Below are 26,866 nucleotides of genomic sequence, written 5' to 3'. Positions count from 1 at the left end.
AAATGCTTTCTTCGCGCAGGCACTGCACAATAACATTCGCACAAAAGGCCACGCAAGTAGGTAACTGACATTGGGGCAATGCAGCTTCTTCGCTGCTCCTTCGCTGGCCCTACAGTCTGGTCAGAACTGGGAATTGGTAGACATTACTGTTTTCCCAGGTCCTGCGCTCCCGAGCCACGCCCCTAGATGATTCTCTGATGGCCGACAGACCTGTGTTCCAGGACTCGAAGCGCGAAACTGAGTACGACTGTATGCAGATTGCTCTCTGTAGTCCTGTAGAGTCAGTTTGCGGTGCGTTAACTTGAACTTAGTACGGCTGCACGGCGACTCCGGACTGCTCTCTATAGTCCTGGAGAGTCGACTCTTGCCTGAGACTCAGCACGGCTGTATGGCGACTCCGGACTGCTCTCTATAGTTCAGGAGAGTCGACTCGCGTGAAGCTCAGTATGGCTGTATGGCGACTCCCGACTGCTCTCTATAGTCCTGAAGAGTCGACTCTTGCCTGAGACTCAGTACGGCTGTATGGCGACTCCGGACTGCGCCTCGATCCAGTCGAGGTAGGGCGTCACGCGTGTGTAGCCGCTCGGTCGGCCCCGGTCACAGCCGAACGCTGACCCCCAGCTGACCACGCCCACCAGCACGGCGTGACCTTGACCCGAGGTCACCTGCAGCGCGCCGCCAGAGTCGCCCTGCGGTAGGGGCGTGAGGTCAGAGACGGCCGGGCTTGGTCAGAGGAGAGAAAATAAGCGGTGCTGCAGATGAGTGAACGCCAAGCGATGCATGGAACGAGGATCGGACTGTGATCACTGATGCCAGGCTCGTCACCCCCTATCATCTATGAGGGAAACCAATGAATCGAATGCAAGATTGGACAGAGACTGCCCTATCTGCATCAATTCCCCAATCTGTCCTATGTGCCTCATTGCACAATTTTCCTACCTCGGAGCTGCCGCGCCCAACTCACCCCGCAGGAGGAGGTACCCAGTCGGCCGCTGGCGCACATTTTCAGCGGCGTCACCACCACCGGCCAGACCAGCTGGCAGCGACAGTTGGCCATCAGGGGTACCTGAGCCGCCCTCAGACGACCCTTGGAGTCGCCGTCCGTGGCGCCGCCCCCGCCCCAGCCCAGAACTGTGCCCAGCTCGCCGGCAAACGTCTCCGCCACCTGGGGGAAGGAAGGAGAGGCTTAGTTCAGCCACCTGACCGACAGGCGGCGGTGTTAGCGCACCCCGCTGTATCGTCGTCCAGTGCAGTGGACTGTAGTCGAGCGTGAATATTACAAGAGTAATGTGGGTTATGGACACGACAGGAAAATACAACAAGACTCCTTGAACGACATAAGGGAAAAGATAAGTAATACTTAAGTAATACAAAGAGTCACTCTGAAAACGAGTCACTCTGAAATAAGTAATACAAAGAGTCACTCTGAAAACGAGCGTTGTACTTTAAAATAAATAAAGAGCGGGAATATTTCCTCACAGAAGTATATTCTGCATGATCTCGATGTGTCCATAATCCCCAAATGAACGTGTATCGTTTGACCTGCTGTCGGGTGGGCAGGCAGATGGGTCGGACGGCCTCGCTGTATTCAATGGGCCGCTGCAGTCGGAGCAGCGCGATGTCGTGTGTCACAAACCTGGCCGACCAGCCGGGGTGCACCACCGCCTCCGCAGCCGGCACCTAGGCAAAGAAAAATAAAAACTGGAGACACGGGGTGGTCGTGGGGCTGGGAGACAGGCCATCAGTGCGCAGTGCTGAATTTAATCCGGTTATTCGTTCAGGCCAATCCTTACGTGACTCTTGCCCGTTCCTTAGTCGGTGAACTGAGTTCAGGTCAGTATCATGACTTGATGCTGTAATGATTAGCTGACTTCAGACCATCACCTTTACCTGCCCTCTGCAGGTCGTCGTCACGACAGAATCTCGGTTCGCCCTGACTCAAGCCGCCCTCCCAATAACGACCCCTTGCCGCTGCGGACCTGACCTGGACGCTGTGCGGGCCGGGTGCCCGGAGCGAGGTGTACCCCAGCAGAACTGTGGCGGCGTCGGCGCGGTACACGCAGTGGGCGGCGGTCACCAGGTAGCTGCGACTGATGACGGTCGCCCCGCAGATGAACCCTGCCTGGCCTGAAACAGGGCAGAGTTATTCTCACACTGAGACAAAAGGTGCGTGCTGTGTGTTGCTCTGTCATGACTGGTGTATGTCAGGTCAGTAATGAGTTCATTTTTATTAGATTAAAATCATACTCGGATTCATCGGGTATGTCTGACTATCAATAGGTACAGTCACAACTTAACTTAGTGAAACTCCGAAAGATGGTGAAAACGACCGAAGATCTAATCATACGTCAGGCACCGAGCGCTAACATCCCAGCCCCCTTCTCCACAGCTCCCACCCTAGACCTCTCGCCGGACCTCACCCCGCTCCCTCCCCGCCCCGTCCGGTGAAGCTCCCTCCCCGCCCCGTGCGGCGGCCTCACCCTGGACGGTGAGCACCAGGAAGGCGGCCCACGGGTAGGCTCCGGGTGCCACCTCCTCTCCTCCGACCACCCGGAGGTCGGCCGCTCGCGCCGGCAGTCGCGCCGGTCGCTGCTGCTGCCGGCCGGCCCTCCCCCGCTGCCGCAGCCGCGGCACGGACCGGCTCTGAGACGTCCCCTGCTCAGATCCGGCCGCGGACGGACCGAGTGGGTCCGATGGAGAGCGGCCGATGGGGTGGGCGTCGGTCACGTGGTACCAGGTGGACAGGTGGGCCGTGTGGACAGGTGGTGTGGACGGCGTGACCGCAGGTCGGCCGGTGGGGCGGTCGGAGCCAGGTGTACTGATTCGGGCTGTCGAGAGCTCGGAGCTGACTGGTGCTGGTGAACTCAGAACGGCGGGAGGCTCGGTGGTCCACCGCGTCACGTTCTTAGCCGACTCCGAGATGAATGATATGCCGCACTCTGAAGGAGGCCGTGGAGCGAGTTAGTTCAGTTGTGACTTTTGACTATAATAAAAAAGAGCGATATTCGGAACTGCTGTGGCTCACTGCCACAGCAGTGAGTCGCGCACCGACGGGGGGGACCGCGACGCGCACCCCCGTCGCGCACCGACGGGGGGGGGCGGATATCCGCCCCCCTGAGGTTTTTCGCGAATAGCGGGAAAACCGCGGCGCGTACCGCCGCGAAATTTGGTGCGAATATTCTCTCATCAATTTTACACATGTTGTGCAAGTTTGAACCTCCTAACTTTTAAGGTCAGGTCACCAGGTCACTTTGAATGACCCAACCTCAAGTCACTTTTTTGCAACTTTGTCACCGTGCCAGAGCTACAGTAGATGTCGGAGGCCTTTGAAAGTCGCAGGATGTTATTAGGTCATTAGTAGCTACAATTTTTATATCTCGGAATTTTGATCTCGGTGACCTAAGGTCAGGTCAATTTCTCGACCTCCCCATTATAAGTCAACGGGGGAAAAATCAACTCCCTGTTTTTACCACTAAAACGGGTCGGAATGGCCCCATATACCATACATGACTTCATATACGATCAACCTTCACTACCTTGAGGTCTGTTTTGCTGTTGGGCAGCTGTAAGGTCATGTGACGTCATCAAAGGTCACCAAAGGTTTTTTGCCAATAACTCCGTACAGGAACAAGATACAGCCGCGCGGATGGTCTCATTGTGTTCAGCTCGTCAAGACGCATCGAATGATAGGCATGATGACCTCGAGGTCACGTGACCTGAGGTCAACCTTTGACCTTGACCTTTCGAGGTCAACATATATATTATTCGATGTGGATTGACGAGAGGATCACGATGATGCCCTCAGTTTGTTCCTATCTTGACTAATTCGAAAGCTATTCGAGAAAAACTCAATATCGAGCGCCGCCATTTTGACCTTTTTGACCCCTGTGACGTCATCTTTGACCTGACCTGAAAACGACCTTCGTAAAAATTGTAGACCTTGTCCGTGCGTATCCGATGCCGTTTACCGCTTGTCGCTATCCTGCTTCGTTCTCGAGATCTCAGGGGGGGGGGGGGGCGTCGGTACTAAGTTGGTGCAGACCCCCGTCGGTGCGCGTGTTAATATAAAGCACATTGCACAACTTAACCCGGCAGTTGCTGGGGTATTTCGCCACCCACCGTTTGCTGGGGGGGGGGGGGGCGTTAAACGCCCCCAGCCGATAACTCGAGAACCAATAGGCGCAGCGAAACGCACGAGGCGGCAAACGAAAGAGCGCGACGAGACGCTTCAGATGAGTACATTAAAGTTGAATTTTGAGGTCACAGGTCGGGTCAAGGTCAGGTCAAACACCTGAAATCGGGCTTTCAGCAGCATGGACTTCAGGACTTCGCAATGGGCGCCTCTCGTCATAAACTCTGTCAAAACGGTGCACAATCCATCATATAAGGCCTACAATAGTGTCAGCTCCATGTAGGGGTCAGTCAAGCATAGGTCAGGGTCAAGGTCAGGTCAACCGGGTAGGCACATATCCCCGAAAATCAAAACTGATATTCGCAGCCTGTGACACATGTTTTACAGGTAATTTGGGGCGTAGAACACGATGGTGACATTCATTTTATCATATGTGTACGTGTTTGGCTCAAAAAGTTCAATTTAAGAAATGCATGTATCATGGTCGTGAAGTACTCACGAAAAATTGCCAAGATTCAGTTCAAGATTATGGAAAATACGGAACGATAATCAATAATCGAAGATAGCCATTTGATTGTTCATGGTATTGGCAGTCTAATGGCGTTTACGGCATGTCTCTATGTCTATTCTGTGATTTTATATGATTTTTTGAACATATGCCGTTTTTGGTCGAAAACTCAGAAATCATGACGTCACTAAAACCTCGATATCTCAAAAATTTTCCGACCGATTTTTTTGAAACTTTGTCACAATAAACTTCAATCAATTCCCTACAGGTACCCAAAATTTGGCGCGCCTGCGGCGCGCCGTTTTTATGCTATGGCCCGGCGAAAAAAGTGGGGGCATAGGCGGCGGAACGATTTGAGACAAGGGGGGGCACCATGGCTCAAGGAGCCAAACCTAGGGTACCCCCAAATCCTGTTTTCTCATCGGATTTAGGCCACTTATTTTTCGTCACAGCCCTGACACGATGATTTTTTTTTTAATTTTATTTTTTACTAAACGAAAATGGCAGTTCACCCCCGTATGCAGGGGTGTAATTTTATATCTCTTTGTGGGGGCATATGCACCCACAATCCTGAATTATGTATGCCCACACAATGATGAAAATGCACCCACAAGTCTTTTACAAGGCTGCAAGCGTCCTTTCGAGAGTACGGTGCCCTTCGCATGCTCTAACGGCGTCCTCCTGACCGTCTCGCGTTCATGGATAATATAGCGTTTTTAATCACTCGGCGCCCTTCTGGGAGAATGGCGCACTTTTGACAGCACCGCGCCATTCTCATGGTCTAACGGCGCCCTCCTGACCGTCTCTCGTCCTTAGGTCTCTGTTCACCGTGCATCCCTCGACTGTTCGGCGCCCTTCTGGCCTCTCAGCGCCCCTGAACCACATATAGCGTTTTCAATCACTCGGCACCCTTTTACGAGAATGGCGCCCTTTTCATGATCTCAATGCGCCCTCGTAACCATCTGGCGTCCCCACGTCCCCACCAACGTAGCACTACTGACTGTGCGGCGCCCTTCTGGCCTCTTAGCGCCCCTGGACCACATAGCGTTTTCAATCACTCGGCGCCCTCCCAAGAGAATGGCGCCCTTTTCATCGTCTCACGGCGCCCTCGTAAGTCGTAACCGTCTGGTGCCTCCACATTTGGTGCCCCTCCTACTGGATGGCGCCCTCTACAGCTTTTTACGTCCTTCCGGTCAGTTTCCACTTTTAAGCGTGTATTTGCTTAGTCAGACACGTCACTTGAAGCGCCATTCGGCTAGCAATGTTATCAAATTCGGTGTTAATTTAGGCTCCCACATAAAGAATATCTATCGCGCCCCAAAACGGCCTGGCGCCGGGCGCCCCTACAGCTGGGCACCCACAATCATTTTAGGAAAATTACACCCCTGCCCGTATGTGTGGTTAACTTTAAGCTGATCCCCAAGTACCTATGTGTTTGTCTCTTCCTTATTCTCGTTTGATAAATTCCATTAATCCTACATGTAACAAATTACCAAGAAGCCATCGCATGGTACTAATCAGTGGCGAATCCCAGGGTGGAGGTCACATGGGTCATGACTTAGGGCCTGGGGTCACCACATGCCTGCCAGGAGCACCACAGGCCTGACAGCCGACAGGGGCACCGCAGGCCCGCCAGGGGTACCATAGGCCTAGCAGGGGCACCACGGGCCTGTCAGTGGCACCACAGGCCTGTCAGGAGCACCATCGGCCTAGCAAAAGCACTACAGGTCTTCCAGGGGCACCACAGACCTGCCAGGGGCACCAGAGGCCTGCCAGGGGCACTATCGGATTCGCAGGGGAACCACCGGCCTCGCAAGGACACCATGGGCCTGTCAAGGGCACCACAAGCCTGTCGTTGGCAATTTAGGATTGTCAGAGGCACCACAAACCTGTCAAGGGCACCTGCGTTCTAACAGGGGCACCACAAACCTGCCAAGGCCCAGGGACACCACAGGCTTAGCAAGGACACCACAGGCCTGTCAGGGCCCATGGGCACCTAAGTCATGTCAGGGCCCACCGTAGGCTTGTCAGGGGGCAGGGTAGGTAGGTACCACAGTCTTTCCAGGGGCATCAGCGGCCTAGCAGGTGCAGGGGCACCAGTCATCACATGACTAACCAAAAATAAAGAAAATAAAAAAAAAACTGAAAATAGGGCACCACCAAAATTAAGTGGCCGAAATCCGTTGAGGTTTTAATTTTGGGCATAGGTAGGGGCACCACTTCGATTCATGGCCCTCCCCTTGGAGTTTTCCCCGAATCTGCCCCTAGTACCTACTAATACATCAAATTTAAGGGGGGGCACCTTGCTATTGGTGCCCCCATTGCAGAATTCAAGGGGGGGCACGGTGCCCCGGTGCCCCCCCCCCCGTTCCGCCGCCTATGAGTGGGGGCGTTTAACGCCCCCCCCCCCCCAGCAACTCGCGGGTTAAACATATGGTAGGTGTAACCAAAGTTAAAAAGTATAAAGTAACAAAAACTATATTCCTTTCTATGACGCCTGTGATGTTTCTTCAATACGCCTTTCTTTCCTGAAGTCAAACCGTTAGACCTAAGACCAGACATTCGTATTAGAGGTGGCAAAATGTGGACCCGAGGACCCGGTCCAAAGAACCAGTCTGGACCCATATGGGTCCAGACCGGTTCCAGGAAATTTTCTGTCGGGTCCAACCGGGTCCTTCCATAAACTATACATATTGCACACTACACATTATTGCAAAATATGAAGTGAATGAAGTGAATGTTTCTTTGCACACAATAGCTCCTGAGTATTCCCAGTGGGAAATAGGCTGTTTTACTTGATGCAACTAACGATACCTACAAGTAGTTTGTATTAATTGACTTTTGGGGAACGGGTCCAACTGGTTCCGATTCCAACTAAGACCGGGTCTGACTGGTTCCAGAAATATCCAGCCGGGTCTGGTTCGAGTCTGGTTCCCAAAATTTTCATCTTTTGCCACCTCTAATTCGTATGCATTGCATGTTCTAACGTTCATGCTCAATTTGAATACCTACTCAATAAAATTAACGTTAAAGTCACCACCCCACCTTAACATTAGATCAAAGTTGCAGCACTTGGATTATGTTTATATTTTTGTTCACGTGAAGTCGCTGGCTTGGTGTTGAATGAAGTGCCTTACGTGCCTAACTGCCTAAGTTAAGATTTTTAACGAAAAAAAAAAAACGTAAACCCAGTGAAGTTAGAGGAAGTGAGGAAGTATCTAAACGATAGATTAATAAGCGATCTGAAGGAGCGGCGTTTCCCACCTCTACAGCAGATGGTGCGATCGCCGCCCCCGCGCTGCGAGACAGACGCCTGGCAGCTGAAGCCTCGTCTCTGGAACAGGCCATCGGAGGAGAACTGAATATACACCGGTTCGCCCGGCTTACCCTGCCGACGGATCACATATTATCAGCGCGGACAGCACACTTAGCCGCTCTCCCAGCCGAAATCCCTGGCGGCAGAGCAGAGCACGCAGCTGGAGAACGTATATCCTAGGTCACAGCCCACCGCTAAAGTAATGTGTGGTTTTACCAATCTCAACGGATGGCTTTGACCGACGATTTTTAAATGCGGACTGATTGAAAAGAAGACGTCAATAGATAAAGTTGTAGCTGCAAGGGTGAAGATACATGTAAGCTACATTTAAAGTCTCGTTGCAGTCTGGCTAATCGTTCCTAGGCATCAGAAGCAGAACATACCCATGACTGAAACCACACATTACTTCTGCAGTGGACTGTACGTTCTCAGATGGCGACGTCCATATGAAGGAACAATTTTACGGGAGGTGTTCAATATGCAACTTCCTATAGTTTGATCTTTGGAGACGATGCTAAGAGGATCTGTGGCCCAGTCATCCGGCACTATTACAAGGGCATTTTCATCCAAACCCTAAACGTCAGTAAGGTTTGAATTCAGGGCAGCTTGCACTTTTTTCGCACACATTAGGGGAAGTTGGGGGAACGCCGAATACTTTTTTTCTGACGCCCGTAGCACGCAAGGTAGACAACATAAGCTATTCTTGTTGGCGTCATTCGAGAGGCCAGTCTTTTGCCTTTCAAACATACCAGGCGCATTTGATGAATTCGCATACCGTTAAGCGCACAAACTAAAAATATCAAAGAAGTGACTTTTTCGGCGTTGCCCCGGACTGCGGGGAAAGCCGAAAATGGGAGAAATGATCTACGGGGAATGCCGACATTGATGTTTTGCCACTTTATCTCAAACTTTATCCAGAATTTATCAAAGCTGACACGCGTTTTAAGAGTTTGAGGACGCTTGGTGCACACTGGAAGTTATAATTGTGTGATATAATAAGAAAATGCCAGGTAAATAATTCCTTATAGGTAACAGGCCGTTGTGTCGGTTGAAAGTGTAATTTGTGTGACTAAAAATTCGCGTTGCTATTCTACAGCAGATAAGTCCACGTAGCGTGCTTTAACGTGCGTAATTACACGTTTTCGGCATTACCCCAGCCAGCCATACTTTCATTTGCAGGCCCATAACTTTTCAACGTGCCGTATAAATTTCAAATAGGCAGCACACTTATGCAAAGACATGCTGAAGATTACTTGACCGAATTGGCCAGACAAACGGTAGCATAATGAGTAAGAAATGCAGCTTCAAAGGCGCATGTAGTACAAGGAACGCGTACCTTGAAAACGCTCTTGGCGCCCTCACAGCCGAAGTATTCCGAATGACGACTTGTAACAAACATGCGATAATTGTAGTCACTTAAGCTTCAGAGCATCACTGAAAGGTGGCATCCATGTCTTACGGTTTTCGAAATATCTCGAATTTCGGCTTTGCCCCAACTCCGGCATTGCCCCAACTTCCCCTACTCTTAGTGACTACATAGTGTGAATTAGCCTCACGAGTCCTGGAACATGTAATAGGGTCGATCTAAGCTGCTTCATATAAATAACATGGACGTTTTGTTGCAGCAAACCTGCATACGGCACCAACTTATAAAGGTTTTATTTGTCGGATTTCACAGACTGGCCCCAGGCAACTTTTATGCAAACTGGTGTCCCGCAGCTCAATTCAAATTGCGTCGCTCTATAGCCTTTGTGTAAATCTGCACCTTTATTCAACTAAAAACCGTAACAAATCATACAGCAGTCGAGCGTATATGGCAACCACATAATACATACCAGCCGCCATTTCCTAGCCCGATTTTCGGATCGTGAAACGGCTCCTACGGGACTAGGTAAACGGGCAGGAAGCTTGACGATAAAAAATAGCTGTGTATGCATGTGTATGCACCTACATACGACTAACTAATCAAATATGCCTACCGAAAATGCAAAAATACTATACCTAACTTATACAATGCAGCAAAATAAATATATATTATTTTGTACACAGCATGCACTAATCACGTGTACAGAAAGGTTAGAACTTGCATTGATAGCGCGGTTTTACCAGGCACTTTACAGACGTCAGTCAAATGTCTCGGGTGCAGACGTCTTAGGCGCTGTTGACGCCTCGGACGAGTGTCGGCACACGTCACACGTGACTGCAGAGACACATGTCTCCCAATCAGACGGCAGACCGGCGAGGGGCCTGGGAGGGGGACGCCAGAGGTGATACCATGGGCACGTGACCGTATCGGGTTGTAAAATGGCAAGTACCACTACCAGACGTAAGCCTGTGATTTGTGGCTTAGTGGCATCAGCTCTCGAGCAGGTATAGCTAATCAGTGGGCGAAATATAAAAATAAGAAATAAGAACCAGCCGCCCATCGATCCTTGGATACCGAAACACAATGCTAACGAGTATCGAAACGCATTATAGTGTGCCGGCCCGGGCAAATAGCATTCGGTAATCGGTATGCACTTGTTTTGACGTTCAGGTTCGGTGTTTGCTCTGAAAGCATGAGAAATACCATAAGGTACGCGCTGACCGACCGACCTCCGCAGCGACTGACATGAGCACTGCACCGATATCACCGGAAAACCCCTATCATAAACACTGGGACGGAGCGACTGTCAACACCATGTCCAGCGGCTGACCGCATTCCGGGCTGCCAACGAGCACCAGACATTGAGTCAGCCACTAACTGTCATCAACAATCAGCGAGCGGACATCGAAAGGCACGGCGGGGAATCCTTCTCCACTAAACAACTGGCTCAATTTACATAAACAGAAGGTACTCGAGTGAACGAATCTGCAGGGTGACCTCAACATATGGACACAAGACATATTCCAGCACAAACAAAACCGCCCCTTGCACGATGACAGGCATCCAAAATATGTAGGTTCCTACAGGATCGACACATCTGGATAACAGAACTGAGCCAAATAATTACCCTTCCTCTAATCAGGGTAGGGGAAGTTGGGGCAATGCCGGAGTTGGGGCAAAGCCGAAATTCGAGATATTTCGAAAACCGTAAGACATGGATGCCACCTGTCAGTGATGCTCTGAAGCTTAAGTGACTACAATTATCGCATGTTTGTTACGAGTCGTCATTCGGAATACTTCGGCTGTGAGGGCGCCAAGAGCGTTTTCAAGGTACGCGTTTCTTGTACTACATGCGCCTTTGAAGCTGCATTTCTTACTCATTATGCTACCGTTTGTCTGGCCATTTCGGTCAAGTAATCTTCAGCATGTCTTTGCATAAGTGTGCTGCCTATTTGAAATTTATACGGCACGTTGAAAAGTTATGGGCCTGCAAATGAAAGTATGGCTGGCTGGGGTAATGCCGAAAACGTGCAATTACGCACGTTAAAGCACGCTACTTGGACTTTACTGCTGTAGAATAGCAACGCGAATTTTTAGTCACACAAATTACACTTTCAACCGACACAACGGCCTGTTACCTATAAGGAATTATTTACCTGGCATTTTCTTTTTATATCACACAATTATTCCAGTTTTTATATCACACACAATAACTTCCAGTGTGCACCAAGCGTCCTCAAGCTCTTAAAACGCGTGTCAGCTTTGATAAATTCTGGATAAAGTTTGAGATAAAGTGGCAAAACATCAATGTCGGCATTCCCCGTAGATCATTTCTTCCATTTTCGGCTTTCCCCGCAGTCCGGGGCAACGCCGAAAAAGTCACTTCTTTGATATTTTTAGTTTGTGCGCTTAACGGTACCGTAAAGTGGGGCTATTTGAGACAGTGGGGCTATTTGAGACAGCAAGGCAATGGTATAGTAAAATCGCTGTAAAATGAAAACTGTTTGATGTTTTTTCGTCATTTTTGCTTAGGCTGATGTGGAATTGAACAATGAATGCTCTGAATAACCTTTTTGAAAATTTCGAAAAGTTCTGAAAGAAATTTGCAATAAAATACGAAATACAGAAAAACGCACAATTTAAGTTGCTCGAAAAGGACCCCTACCTGCAACTTAAAAAAGGTGAAGTTTTAACAGCTTCGCCACTGTATCTATCGCTACTACCTTTTTGCTTATAGGTTAAGCACATTTTTCATGAAAAAATTATATATTGTTAACGGTACTGCCGATTGCGTAACCCATTGTCTCAGAATCCCGATGATGCCCACCTGGTCAAACCTCAACGGATATGCCAAATAGCTGATGATAACGGTGATGCGATGCACCCGAGAAGACTTGCCGCCATCTACCTGAAGTGCATCGACCGTTCGACATGAGCAACACCGGTGAATCGGTCGTGGTCATAAACGTGCAGTGGGTTCATGGTAGGTAATTTAAGCAGCAAGCAATATTTACATGTTCGTAGTGTAACATAATAACCCTTTAGCTGGTGACCAAACTAATTATTCTGATGAATATGTGCTTAAAATGTGCTTCATCAGTCACTGACTCATTCGACAATCAACATAGTTATATCTACCTTGGTTGACCAAAAAACACCATCGAATGTTACTTAACACATGAACGTACTGTTAGGTGAGCCTATCCAAGTACTTGATGTGGTAGGGTAACCGGCCAATTGATGCGGCATGCAGCGATCGAGGAAAATCGGCATAAAATCAAAACCGTTTAACATTTTTCTGTTATTTCTTCGCATGGAGATGTACAATGGAACAAACAATCATGCAGACCATTCACTCAAATGTTTTGGGAAACCTTTTGCCTTGTTTGATTCATTACAGTGTGCTTCATAAGGTAGCGAGACTGTCTCAAATAGCCCCACCGACTTTCGGTATATCTGTTTTCACGTCACCGGGGCTATATACAAAAACTTACTGTCAAAATTTTACTGTCGATGACTTTAAAATGGTCCTTGATGATCATCCCGTCAGTTTGAAAGCTATGGGTCACACCATATTATGATAGCCTTAGCATATAGTGATGCAATTTTATACCCTACCGAAATGAAGTGTCCTACGAAAAAGGAAAAGATTGAATATAAAAGTCATATAACAGTCTTTGAAAAAAACAACTTATGCCAAAATGATCAAAATTCAATTTCCAAATGCATGGCGTTTGAAAAATTATCTCTAGCGTGACCGATTTTCTTTAATTTCCTTGCAACTAAAACTGTCTCAAATAGCCCCACCCTATGGGGCTATTTGAGACAGGCTTTAACATAAAAAATAACCTCAGTCATTGTTACTAGCTGAACCAAAATACACCTATATGAAAGAGCTCACAGAGAACTACATTTTTGCAATTTACATGCTATAAGAAATATGAGCCGTCTTAAAGGGAGAGGCAAAAAACTGTAAAATCCGTTTCAAATAGCCCCACTTTACGGTATGCGAATTCATCAAATGCGCCTGGTATGTTTGAAAGGCAAAAGACTGGCCTCTCGAATGACGCCAACAAGAATAGCTTATGTTGTCTACCTTGCGTGCTACGGGCGTCAGAAAAAAAGTATTCGGCGTTCCCCCAACTTCCCCTAATACTATGAGGCCCAAGGCCATGAGGCCCACCCCTTGAAAGACGATACCAATGCAGCAGCAACTCACATGACATGACAGCTTGAAATTCATTTATATTCACATTTAACATTTAATAGCTGTAGCGTAGAGAGGTTTTCATTTCCGATGAATACGAATAATTATACGAATAAAAGTAAGTTTAATAAACGGCATTCAAGGATATAGCAAGGATTTTTAAATCTGGTCTTTACGCCACTAATACCCATGCACGGTACAGTTACCTTCTTGTGCATTAATGACGGTGCACCTGCATTCTGCAAGGATGTAGCGATCGGAGCTCCCTGACTGCAATATGAGCTGAACGGCAACTGTGCCTGCCGTCAGCTGTATTGTGTTAATCACTTCCATCATGCACGTGCATCCTGAGCTGCCTGACCCTCCCTCACCTGGTATTTTGAGCCCCCTCCCTCCGCTCTTGAGCCCCCTCCCCTCCCTCACTCAATTGTGAGTTCCTCTCTCTTATCCCCATTATTATGACCTCCCATCAGTCCCCTTTATTTTGAGCCCAACCCCCCCCCCCTCCCCCATCACCTGTATTGTGAGCGGCACGTCAGCGCAGTGCAGTAGGTCTCTGTACTGGATCAGCCGGCTCCGGCCCGAGGTGCGCACGCGCAGATAATCCCCCACACGCACACCGAGCCGAAATCCGGCCAGGTCCACGTCCGTGCACACCAGCCGGATGACGTCACTGGGTCGGGACGGCTGCAGCCGCCACGAGCAACGCTGTTGGATTAGTCAGAAAGGTAGTGACGTCACTGGCGACGCCGACGAGAGCTGGCTGGGTAGGCAACCCGCAAAGCACCCTTGTCTGGCGGGTTAGCCTGCCTACCTGCATCGACATTTTATTAGTGGAAGACAACTGTAACGGACAACGGTCTCCAGGGACCGCGGATTCCGGGGGGGCAGGGTGTGCAATTGCACACCCTGAAAATCCTGAGGGTGTGCAAACACCTATTTTTGCACACCCACAGTTCGTTGTGGGGGCCCATGCGGCCCTGGCGCTTGAGTGTCCCAAGCCGATTCTCCAGGGCCCCAGCGCGAGCCTGATGGTCTCGCACCGGTGCCTGAAGGCGTGAACAGGTTCTAGTGTTATCTCAGGGGTTATCTCAGAACCCCAACCACGCCATTTTTTAGCGCTCCCACCGGCTCTTGAGGGCCCAGGCCGATGCCCAAGGGTCCCAAGTCGATGTCTAAAGGTCCCACGCCGGTGTCTGAGTACCTACATTGCTAGCTCAGGGATCCACGCCAGTTTCTGAGGGCCCTAACCGGCTCTTGAGGGCCCCTGCCCCCTGCCCTCCTTAACCCCCTCTTGGGGCCGATGCCTAAGGGTCCCGCATCAGCACCTGAAAGCCCACAGAGTTATCTCAGGGCCCCATACCAGTTTCTGAAGGCCCTCACCGGCTCTAGAGGGGCCCCAGACCGATATCCAAGGACCTCTGGCCAATGCCCGGGGGCGCAGGCCGATGCCCGAGGGCCCCAAGCCGTTACCCGAGGGCCTTACACAGCTATCTCAGGGTATAATGCCACTTTCCGAGGGCCCTAACCGGCTCTTGAGGGCCCCAGGCCGATTCCTGAGATCCCCAGGCTGATGTGAGAGGGCCGACCGACTGAGGCGGCCCCTACGTCAGTTTCTAAGGGCGTCCACGACCGCCGTCTGGTCAAAGCTGATCTCTGAGGGCCATACGCAGGTTTTTAAGTGCACTCAGCCCTTTTTTAGGATCTCACACCGACCTCAGATCGGATGGCTTATGCATGCCGCAGAGGAGCCCTTACCGGCTCCTGAGGGCTCCTTGCTGATAGTTGAGGGCCCCATGCCAATACTCGAGAGTCCCATTCAGTAATCTCAGCGCCCTACACCAGTTTGAGGAACGCCGTTCGGCCAAGGCTGACCTCCGAGGAAAAGCCCTTTGCAAGCCTCGGAGTGCCCTCACTTTCTTTTTTATGATCTCACACCAATCTCTGAAGTCGCAGGGCTAAAGGATGCTTCTGATAACCCTCACTAGCTCAGACCCAAATCGATGCATGATGACCCGACAGAAGTGCCTGAGTAGCCCACACAGTAATATCAGGGCTCACACCAGTTTCTGAGGGCCTACACGAACGCTTCTTGGCCAAGGTCGATGTCTCGGGGCCCTATTCAGGCATCGAGGCTACTCGGGCGCCAAGAGACGGTGGGGGACCTCCAGGCGAGCTTGCTTGGTAGTAGTTGGTACCCCATGGAGCCGGCGAACGGTGTCAAAGAGCCCGGTGTGGGGGCCCAAGAAGCGGCGTGGGCATCCATATTTCTATGTACATGAGGTATTCCAGAGGCCGTTATGGCACCTTCAAAAACCGTGTGCGGTGCGTCGGTGACCCTTAGAATTGCCGGCTTTGGGTCTCAGGAGCTGGCGTGCGGCCTTTATGGGGCCCCAAAGCCAGCGTGTGGGCCGTAGAGCAATGGGGAAGCTAAGGGGGCCGGAGGCCAGACCCCCATAGGTCATAGGGGCCAAATCGATGAGCCCAAACATCCCGCCGGCCGTGTTTTATTTTTAAACTAATTCATGTAGTCCATGATAAAAAGAAGTGTGCCAACATCAACTGTGCAAAAGGGCTCTCTGAGGCCCGTAGGGGCCCTTGAAGGTCACTGTAAGCCTTTAGGGGCCTGCTTGGGAAAATCGGAGATCGATTTGGATCACGTTGCATGCATGCATGTGCATTTACTCTGCTCATGCATCTCCTGACCGTAAGATGCTCGCTCAGTCATCTTACGACCGTCAATTTTGAAGGTTTTCCCGCCCCGCTTCCTTAGAACCGGCTTATTCCGGAGCAGTGGCGGCGCTGACTTTTTGGAAGGGGCCCGGCGTGAGATGGGGGCCCAATCGCCACATCTTGCACACCCTACGAGAATTTGAATCCGCGGTCCCTGACGGTCTCCTCTTTCTATTCTCTATTTAATTGTATCGTCGTGCAGAGGCGGATCCAGCTCAGAGTTTTTTTTTGGGGGGGGGGGGGCAAACCATAACAATTTATCGATTCTTTCCATGCATCGTCCATAGGCGTAGTGTTAAAAGTATGCCGTTTGGGGGGGGGGGCAAATGCCCATTTTGCCCCCCCCCCCTGGATCCGCCACTGTCGTCGTGGACACTGAACGTGGAATGAGCATGTGAAGCCTGACTGAGGACTGAATCAGTAAGTAAGCTCTGACGAATGTGCACATGATCTGAGCACTCACACCATTTGAAACAGTTTTAATTTTAATCACAACCGTTCTGACGTGATAACTCCATAACATATAAGCTATAAGTTATAATCCCAACACGACGGGATTCACAATCACAACGAAGCATCTCTTAATCAGTTGGCGAAAACTCAAAACGCTCGGCGCATGTCGTGCCTGTCTCTAAAAACACTGCCCTAGCCAACTCTTCCTTCCATAAAAATCTTAGCCAACTCTTCCCTGCCGCTCACGTTCGACACAGCGGGACATTGATCTGGCTCTCCCACGCGTGAGAACCGAAGCAGGGAGGCGGCGCCTGCTCTACAGCATCGCCCAACCAATTATATAATCGCCTGCCCCGTGATTTTAGGAGCCTATCTATGGAAAGTTTTCAGCGCTCCGTTTCCGAGTGGTGTTAACGTAGGTATTTAGGGATGAGTGAATGGTTCGATGTTTGCTGAGTGCTGTGAGTTGTGTGCATTTTAACCCGTTTTTCCTTTTAACTCAGACGCGACACTCAGAATAGCCATTTTAATATGGAGTGTTTTAATTGTCAATTCAAATACAAATACAAACACTGCACCACGACTGACCTGTCGGCGTGCGTGATCGGCCGGGTAGCCGGGAGAAGTAATCACCACCGGACGGCCGGGCTGCACCAACTGCCGCCTGGTGCCGCAGTCGGTGGTGTTGCGTGAAGCCGCAGCCAGGGACGGCACCACCAGCACCAGCACCAGCACCAGCGGCACACATCTGCCGCACCAGCGCATCCCGGCAGGCCAAGGCTGGGCCGGAGGACGCTTGCAATCTGAACGGTAAGAATGACTTTTGTACCTACTTATTATTTTAGATGAACAACTACAGAGTACAGACTTAAAACCTGAAGACCTCATTAAACCATATATAGATGCAAGGCTGCTGGTGCCATCGCCAAGTAAACAGCTTCATGAATACCTACAGCCTGACTGCCATCAACCATCGGCTCACTACGTACTTTTTTTTTTTGACAAAACTGAGAGTAGGTCGCAGGCACCAATAGAGCTTACCAGTATGTGCATTCCGACAAACGGGCTTTAATTGTTCGAGTGAATACGCCATTGATCCCCACTAGAGGACGATAATGTAGGTACATGCTCATCAGAAGTGAGTGTAAACTTGTTAAGAAGCAATTCTGTGACTTGTGAGTGTGAAAGACAATCAAAGCTGCAATCACGGCAAGAGCAGACACCACAAAGCCTTTTGACGGGTTAATAATGCAAGCCTATATTGTGTAGACGGTTGAAGTGGGCAAATGTTTGCCAATTGCCATCGGTCGTCAGGACAAGCATTGAGCAGATAGGGTCACCAGCACTTGATCGGTGGAAACTTCCGTGCTGACACAGATGCACCAAACAGCCAATGTTTTAAACCCTGCAAGTGCCTTGTTAGGTCAGATACATGAACCACATGTTTTTGTTAGTTTGTATATTAACAGATTATAAAGTTGGAGCTTTGAAATTATATCAGGAAACACAGCACCACCAAAACTACTTGATAAATGTTCAAATGATTGCTAAATTTGAATTCAGCTCCAAAAAAATAGCTTGGAAACATCAGGGGCGGATCCAGAAAATCTCCAAGGGAGGGGCCATTAGAAACCAGGAGGCCCCCCCCCCCCCATAATCCCACCTGTTGGAGGCCCCATCTTCCCACTTGTTGGGCCCCCCCCAAAAAAAAATAACTGCGTCTATTGAGCTTATCTAGCTGTTCAGGCAACATCTCAACATCTGTGCAGGCTTGGAGGCCCTCTGTGCAGGTTAGGAGGCCCTGTAAAAGTGGTCATCTCTGTGAGTATAAGAGACCTCCAAGTTATGAAAAGCTTTACCAATCTTCTAACAAAGACGTTTTCTCAGGTAGTCTTCTAAGAAATAACTAAGTGGGTATGTTAAAAAAAAACTCATCGGATTTCGGCCACTTTATTTTCAGGAGGCCCCCTTTTCAGCTTTTTAACTTTTTAACTATTTATTTTATTTTTGAAAAAAAATCGGCCAAGGGGGGGGCCATGGCCCCCATGGCCCCCCCCTTGTATCCGCGCCTGGGAAACATTATAAAACCGAATTAGTGAACCGAGGTCATCAAAGGTCAATGACGTGAGCTGACCTTCAGGTGACCTTAACACCCATCCTAATGCATGGCAGCAACATCATATCACATGTATGAAAACTTGAAACCACGAAAAGACTGCAAACGCGCGGCTAATGCGAGCCGACATATGTACATACGCCGAATCGCGATTCCGACCAAACATGGTCTCGAAAAGTAGATCACAGGTCAAAGGTCAATTGAGTCAGGGTCATGACATTTTCAGGGTAGGTGTAAAATTGATAATGCGAGGGTACTGAAGGTTTCGTCGGGATCGGCCGCTTTTTACGCGAGTTATTCGCGAAAAACCGGGGGGGGGGGTCCGTTCGCCCCCCCCCCCCTATACGGGCGCATGGTTTGAGGAATACAAATACCTGAGTTTGGGTGGCTGCAGTAATAGTTGATGGCTTAGCCGAATGTGACGGCGAACGGTAGGCACAGATTCCCGTCGCCTGACTCAATGGATCACAAAACTTCGTCAAACAGGCAGTTCACTGCAATGAAACAACTTCTGGTGATCGCAAGCTGCACGTAGCCACCACTGCTACGAATGTGTTTGACGGACGCAGAATTACCACACTGGGACAGTCACTTTCAGCCAGTGACAGCGACACCCTGTCCGTCCAATGCGACGGACGGTGGTGCACCCCTCCCCCGCCGCCGCACTGGCCGAGGTAGGGTGAAGCGATGACCGTGATGACGCACGCTCTTCACACCTTTCAACGGGATCGGCCGTCGACGCTCCACACACGGCCGTTACGCTACGGTTGACGTAGCCGACCCAAAGAGAACAACTAACTACAATAACGCTCCACAGGCACACACCCTTCCACGAGGTCAGCTGTCAGAAAATAATGAAGGCAACTTTTGAGAACGACTCTCTAAATACAGAACGCCAGACCCCGTCACACGCCGCTCGTACCGTTGGAGACCATGACGCGCCTGGGCCAGACAAACACGATGGTGCCAAAATCGCGGCTCTGCGACCATTTTTGACCAAGCTATTTACCAAAAACCGAACCCGTGCCCTGGGCCACTTGACCTGACCTGAGAGGTCTCTGGTTGACCTGACCTTAAAATCGGGTATTCGCTGCGGCTCGTAACGGCACACAGTCACACGCTCGTTATTTCTTCCGCAATGCTCTTAGGTCCATCAGGAGCGAAACGCCGAAGGGGTCCTTACAACCCCCTCGACCGTATGTAGAAAACCGATAGGTCCGGCGGGGTTAAAGCCAGATTGGTGCCAAAAGTTGGCTCTGGTCCCTACTGAAAAGAAAGCCATAGTTTAAACTTTTTATAGCGTAACTTCAAACATTGGTAAAGAAGGTAAAGGTACTTGGGCGCAAAATGAACTTAGTGTCGGCGCGCCCTAAAGCCCCAATCAACAAACAAGGTAAAGGCATCAATCGCGGTCCACGGGTTATTGGTCACCAACTCGGCTAAGAAAAGGTGAAGGTACACTCGGGGGCAGATTGGTGTTCCACCACTCCCTACCCATCGGCGCAGCACTGCAGTGCTGCGCAGCAGCCATGGCTGCTGCCAGTGGCAGCCAGGGGCGTAGGCAGGGGGGGGCCACTGGGCCATGGCCCCCCCCCTTGGGCGCCGAAGGCGCCCTTTGCGATTGGAGGGCGCCGAAGGCGCCCTCCAATCGCAAATGCAATTGTGATATAATCGAATCGAAAAACAATCGCGACTGGAGGGCGCCCTCCAATCGCGAATGTGTTTACAGGGAAAATACGGATGGAGGGCGCCCTCGGAGGACGCCCATTCCAAATACGCCCTCCAAATACGGTTGGAGGGCTCCCTCGGGCGCCCTCCAACCACATTTGTAGGCTGTAGCTCTCTAAGCGTAACGGTGGTCGCCTATGTAAGCCGCTGTCCCGTAAATAAGCGCCCTCTCACCCGAAGGCGCCCTCCTGTAGGTCGCCACCCTGCTATCATATTGCTACATATTGCCGCCCTTCTGCTGATTGGCGTCTTCATAATTATTGGCGCTCTCCTACCTATTGCCCCCTCATGTGAAATTTTCAAGGCCGCCTTTCTCCTTTTTGGCACCCTATTGTTCAGTGCCGCCCTCCTACCTATTGGTTCCCTAGTCCTTCCTGTTGAATGTTAATCGGGGCCCTTCTCTTATTGGCGCCCTCGTGTTGATCGCCGCCCTCCTAACCACTGGCACCCTCCTGTTGATCACCGCCCTCCTATCCACTGGTACCTGCCTGTTGACCAGCGCCCTCCGCACAGACGCCCTCCTGTTCGTGTCATCCTCTTGAGCAAAGGCGCCCTCCTCACCATTGCCACCCCCATTTTAATCGTCACCCTTCCGCTCATTAACGACTTCCAGTTGATGACCGCCCTCCCACCTATTGGCGACCTCTTGTTGATCGCCACCCTCCTATTGGTGCTCTCCTGTTCCTCGCCACCCTCTTACCTGGTGGCGCCCTCCTGTTGATTGTTGATCGGGGCCCTCCTACCTATTGGTGCCCTCCTGTTGATCGCTGCCCTTCTATCCATTGGCGCCCTCCTGCTGCTCGCCAACTTCCTACCTATCGGTGCCCTACTATCGAAACTCGGGATGTTGATCGGGGCTCTCCTACCTATTAGCGCCCTCCTGTGGATCGCAGCCCTTCTACCTATTGGCAACATCCGTTGATCGCTGCCCTCTTATCATTTATTTACTCCTTTGGCATGTTTTTCAACTTAGTCGTTCTATTGCACATAGTTGGTGTCTTGCCTGTGAAAACTGCCACAAATGAACGTGCATTCAGCACAATGAATGAAGTACCTATACCTACCAAAACTATCTACGCTCTACGATGCATAAAACACGTCTTTGGTCACGGATTGATCACACGGATTGATCCTACTTTACGTGCATCATGGCATCTATATGGATTACGATTAAGTATTGTCAACAGGTTCGGCCGCAACAGCAGGCATCTGAAGTTTCGGTGATTGAAACTGGTTATGTGGGTACACTGTATGCATCTGTGAGAAGGCTATGAAGGCTGGTCTGAGGTAATTTGGATGATGTTTACGCATCTCGCGCTCCGGTATCAATCCGATACGGTGATCTGGTGCGTAGATATGCCACCGCCAATAAACTTTTATACATCGACACCCATGAGCCAAGCTTTCTATACAGTTTGTGTGGCAGCGGCCCGACCAAACCTTAGGTATTTTTTACACCTTCAAATTTGGTAAAAGAGCGAGAGGAGCTTTGAACGGTGATCGTATAAAAGGCGTGCCTAAAAAGCGGAGGAAAAGGTTGTTTTCAAAAATTTCGCGCGCCTTCGGCGCAGCATTTCAAGAACACTTGACCTTTTGTGACCTGGAGTATAAAGAATACACACGATGCAAAATCAATGCAGCACGACCTATACGAGGTTACGCAAAAAAATAACTGGTGGCATGGTAAAAAACGCCTCCCAACCCCCCCCCCCCCCACCCCGCTGAGCGATTTTTTATCTCGCGACCGTATGGCGCCCTCCTTGGGTGAGGTGGCGCCCTCCAAACCCTTGGCCCCCCCCTTCGCGATTTTCTAAATACGCCGCTGGTGGCAGCACCGGCAGCACTGGCATTGGCAGGCAGTGCTGAGCACTGAGCAGTGCTGAGGGCAGGCAACATTGGCAGCAGCCAGTGTTGAGCGATGGGAGCCCGATGGGTAGGGAGTGGTGGAACATCAATCTGCCCCCGAGTGTAAGTACATAATAAATACTTCGTATGTACAAAAATCAAGACGCTAGACACATCATACATTTTTCTGGGTACATTCAATGGCTAAGGTTTAGATATTCATTCCTACAATTTCGATTGCTGAATTAATTAATGAAATAAAATACATCCCACGCTCAGACAATATCCTCCTATCGTTCGGCAGTTTATTATACCACGACCAATTTCCCGCGCGTCATTTTAGTATGCGTGCACCCGGTACTAATTCAAGTGTCAGTTCTTGCGACTCTCGAAATATTGGAGCTATCTGAGCCATAACCTCCAGCAATGCGGGCAGCAAATCACATTATATCCCACTATAAAAGGTGCGTCTGACCTTTCAAGGCCAAACAGCAGACGTCTCATGTCAGTGTCAGTGGCGCGCGTCCCCATCGCCGGTGGCGGGCCCCTAATGCCTCTAATACCCGACATATACACGGTCGCCCTCCTCCCCAGCGAGGGAGGACTAAAGATAACCGACACTATCGCGGGGGAGCGGCTGCCGAGCCCCCGGAACGCCCCCGAACGGTATTCCGGCGCCGACCGCGGGGCTAAACAGACGCGCACCCCGCGTCCGATCAGGTGAGCCATGGATCGGCCGGTGTAGGTCAACACGGCGCGCTAACACACCGGTCGGCGGCCGGCCGGCGGGCAGCGGCGCTGGTCGACCTCTCTGCTTCTCAAACAGATTGACGTCGCGCATTTTCCAAAAAAGAAGATATCTTTTTATTTTGCCGGATACCGATACTATCTTAACCAGTATAACGCCTTTTGGGGCGAGTAACGGAGCGAGCGAGAGGGTGAGCCTTGCACGTGCGAAATTTCGAGGGGGTACCTCCAACTGACTTGTGCACGGCACCCTACTAACCGATCTCTAGCGATGTGCCAAATTTGAGCACAATCGGCCCAACCGTTCTCGAGATCTGGAAGCGGCACCCTGCACGTGCGCACGTGCAGAATGGGTCCCAACTGACTTTTGCACGGCACCCTACTAATTGGTCCCTAACCGTGTACCAAATTTGAGCGACATCGGTCCAGCCATTCTCGAGATCTGGAAACGACCCCTGCACGTGCGCACGTGCAGCAGCACCCCAACTCTGGCATATGGATATGCAGTGCCTAGTGGGTGCCTACCTACATGCCAACTTTCAGCGCAATCGGCCAAGTAGTTACCGAGATATTGCAACAATTACAAAACTGACACCTCTTCGTTTTGCGCGTGGCACGTGCAAAAGGGGTCACCCACATGCATCGGGAATAGTCCAATACTTGGTAGAAGGAATGAAGCTACCCTACAAAAATTACCCCGTGTAAATCGGTCAAGTGGTTGCTGAGATATAAGCCTCGCAAAAGCGTCCGCACGGCCGGCCGGCCGGCCGGCCGGCCGCTCATACTCAGAAATTTCCGTTAATCTAAGGAAAGACTACGCTCGCTTCGCTCGCTCCGTAACCAGCGCCGTGCTGGGGGCGTTTTTACGCCCCCCCCCCTCTCAGGTATTTCGCGAAAGACCTCTCCATTATATGTCAATTGGAGAAAAATTGAAATGCGTCTCTTTTGGAATGGTTGAGTTGACCTTCCAGGTCAGGTCAATGACCCAAAAGTCGGGAAAATCAGGACTTGATAGAACGTCGTAAAAAGTGGCTGCTAAGAGGTTTTTCGGGGTACTGATCACTCATGATAGTTTTGCTCACAGATGATATGTCTTCATGCATTTAGGCCAGGTCGGGTCAGGTCAGGTCAGGTCATCCAGTAGGGGTCCTGCCGGGTATTCGTAGTAGGTGTCAACTACCTCTGATCAGAGGTAGTTGACACCTACTACGAATACGAGCGCTCGTAACATGTTACGAAGCCACACCAAAAATACTTCGATAAATGTTCAAGTGGTTGCTAAATTCCAATTCGGTCCTAAAAACTAGCCTAGAACATGTAAAACTCGAAAAAGTGAGCCGAGGTCATCAAAGGTCAATGACCTGACCTGACCTTCAGGTGACCTTGACACCCACCCTAAAGCATCGGACCAACATCATATCACATGTTTGAACGCTTGAAACCACAAAAAGACTGCAAACGCGCGCCTAATCCGAGCCGACATACCGCGAATACGATTCCGGCCAAACATGATCTCGAAAAGTAGGTCACATATCAAAGGTCATTTAGGCCAGGGTCATGAAATTTTAAGAGTAGGTGTAAAATTGATCAATGCGAGGGTAATGAAAGTTTCGTCGCGATCTGCCGCTTCTTACGCGAGTTATTCGTGAAAAACCGGTGGGGGGTCCGTTTGACCCCCCTTCCTACACGGGCGAGGGCTAAATTTGGAGCCAATAACTTTGTTGCCTCGTTACGGCGCATACGTACACTCGTTTTGCCACGACGTTTTATCTCTATGAGGAACGAACTATAGTGAGGGGAGGATTGTACCCGCTCTTATTTGTCCCCTGGCCGGGACGCTGAAGAAAACCTTTTGATGCGGCAACATAAGGTCATGTCCCCAGAAGTCTAAATCTTGCCTTTACGGAAGGTCACAGCACACCATGCACTGCGGATGTGTATTCGACCGTCCCTGCTCGGATTCCAGATTGCACCATGCTCTGCCGACTGTTTCTTCTGCTGGCCGTGAGTGGGGCTGCGGTGGCCTCAGCGGCCACGGCGGGGGACGCGCTGCCGCTCCGCCTGCAGCTCCTCCAGGAGGAACAGGAGGACTGGAGCGACGCCGAGGAGTCCGCCGGGGAGCCCGCCGATGAGGACCCGTTCCTGGGGTTCCGGGCGGCCGACCAGTGGCCGCCAGGCGGCGTCAGCCTGCCGCTCAGCCCGCCGGTGACGCTGGCCGACGGCGTGGTTACCGGTCAGGTGTACACCATCAACCCGCAGCGCACCACGCTCGCCTACCAGGGCATCCCGTTCGGCGAGCCGACCAACGGGTCGCTGCGCTTCATGGTACGAACTGCGCGGACTATCGCCGGCGCCATTACCCCGGTGGAGGCACGGGTTGTGCCAGCCATCGCACGACATGTTTGGCTTACGTGTCATTTCCGTGATTTTGCACAATTTTGCTGTACATGACAGTCTTGCAGCCTTCTTTATTCACTATATTTTGTTTTATGGTACGTAAAGTATTCCAAAGATAAAGTCATGCTTACCTACGCATAGCCCCTTATTTATACAAGCGAGGCTGTAAACGCGGCGCTTCCATTATAGGTACTGCTAACACCCGGAGCCACGCTTGATTGTTAAGGTAACACGTTTCGCCGCTATGTATTACCTATCACAAATACCTACCTACTTACAGCCTTGTATGCAATACTTTACCATAAAAAAGAAAACTACAATTCACTTCACCAGGGCATGAACGGAGAAGCAGGACGGCCATCCTATAGGTAAATGGGATTCAGCCCCTTTGATTGGAGATTAATAAAAAGCTAACTTTTTACGCAATTTAGACGCTTTTGCTGCACCTAATTCACTTCCAGCTTTAGCCAGGTGGCCCAAGAGGACGACAGAAAATCATCTCATCGCGGTAGCTGCAGCCTAGCTTGGATCAAAAGTCTATCATTGTCTACCTGATTAAAGGCTTCTTGTATGAACCAAGAAAGTTGATATCACTTCGTTTTGCACGACATAACTAGAGCCGCTGAAATGGTCATGCATCAACCCTATATATGATGATGTGATATCGGCGTGGGCGCTATTACCCCGTGGGCGGTATTGCCCCTGAAAATGCTAACTTTTTAATCGTACCCCATATTTAGAGGGTTCAAATTTTGCGACCTTTATGCTTTAGTATTTGAGGATTGGCTAAACATAGTATTTAGACAGCAAAGTTAGTGCTGCAGGTTTTTTGTTTCTCCTGATATGAACAGCTTAGGGCATCGTCATTCCCTCTCCTTCCCCTAATGTATAGGTACCCGTTTGAAGACATAAAACGGTCGTGTAAATACACACGACCTTGGAAGTCAAATGTCATGTCGAGATTGCTGGGGATGATCCGAAGATCCCAGGCTGGTCTTTGTGATTGATTGACGCCAGTGATCGTGTGATTTTATTGTCCACTGATAAGTTATCAAGCCAAATAAACCGCAGCTGTCTGCTCCAATCTCGATATCCGGTAGTTGTTTGCATTCCAACACGGAAAGTCCCATCATCAAGCTAAAAATAATCGGTTTATAACGATTTCAGATATTGAAATGTTGTATTGCGATTTGAGCATTGTTAATGAGATTATAAAAAGGATAATAAATAACCTGTTTATAACGTTTATAATAGGCATATTGTTTATAACGTTTATAATAGGTATATGTATATTGTTTCTAACGTTAATAATATATAT

The 26,866-nt window shown here is 50.2% G+C and overlaps 2 protein-coding genes across 7 annotated transcripts in view; one reads left to right on the top strand and one right to left on the bottom strand.

Moving 5' to 3' along the window:
• Positions 1 to 56: 56 nt before the first annotated feature.
• Positions 57 to 17,534, bottom strand: LOC122368564 (transmembrane protease serine 9-like). 4 transcript variants are annotated; one of them, XM_043342592.1, is made up of 8 exons: positions 17,304 to 17,534; positions 14,046 to 14,237; positions 7,905 to 8,028; positions 2,481 to 2,939; positions 1,985 to 2,127; positions 1,480 to 1,680; positions 965 to 1,165; positions 57 to 689 (listed from the first exon to the last, which is right to left on the bottom strand). In XM_043342592.1, the coding sequence occupies exons 1-8, from the start codon at positions 17,478 to 17,480 to the stop codon at positions 510 to 512; spliced, it is 1,677 nt and encodes a 558-aa protein (XP_043198527.1). In that variant the 5' UTR covers positions 17,481 to 17,534; the 3' UTR covers positions 57 to 509. The 4 variants fall into 4 exon arrangements, with proteins under 4 accessions (XP_043198527.1, XP_043198529.1, XP_043198528.1 ...); XM_043342594.1 differs by having other exon boundaries at positions 1,543 to 1,680; XM_043342593.1 differs by having other exon boundaries at positions 7,905 to 7,974.
• Positions 17,313 to 26,866, top strand: part of LOC122368563 (carboxylesterase 1C-like) — a 24,483-nt gene continuing 14,929 nt past the window's right edge. The window contains exons 1-2 of one of the 3 annotated variants that reach the window (XM_043342591.1): positions 17,313 to 17,525; positions 25,118 to 25,476. In XM_043342591.1, the coding sequence (XP_043198526.1) occupies positions 25,126 to 25,476 (351 nt within the window). In that variant the 5' untranslated portion in view covers positions 17,313 to 17,525; positions 25,118 to 25,125. Of the gene's footprint in view, positions 17,526 to 22,395; positions 22,528 to 23,003; positions 23,125 to 25,117; positions 25,477 to 26,866 lie in introns of those variants that run through there. The other 2 variants (XM_043342589.1, XM_043342590.1) reach the window with 2 other exon arrangements.

Source organism: Amphibalanus amphitrite, unplaced genomic scaffold (genome assembly GCF_019059575.1).
Source record: "Amphibalanus amphitrite isolate SeventyFive unplaced genomic scaffold, NRLGWU_Aamphi_draft 000957F_arrow, whole genome shotgun sequence".
Taxonomy (NCBI): domain Eukaryota; kingdom Metazoa; phylum Arthropoda; class Thecostraca; order Balanomorpha; family Balanidae; genus Amphibalanus; species Amphibalanus amphitrite.
This window is presented reverse-complemented; position numbering and strand designations above follow the sequence as displayed.

Bases quoted from the DNA above. Each gene is read 5' to 3' on its own strand.
- LOC122368564 (XM_043342592.1), bottom strand. From the start codon at position 17,480: ATGCGCTGGTGCGGCAGATGTGTGCCGCTGGTGCTGGTGCTGGTGCTG. The intron at 14,238-17,303 runs GTCAGTCGTGGT...CTAATCCAACAG, and splicing joins CCGATCACGCACGCCGACAG to CGTTGCTCGTGGCGGCTGCA. The intron at 690-964 runs GTGAGTTGGGCG...CCCCTACCGCAG, and splicing joins TGGGTACCTCCTCCTGCGGG to GGCGACTCTGGCGGCGCGCT.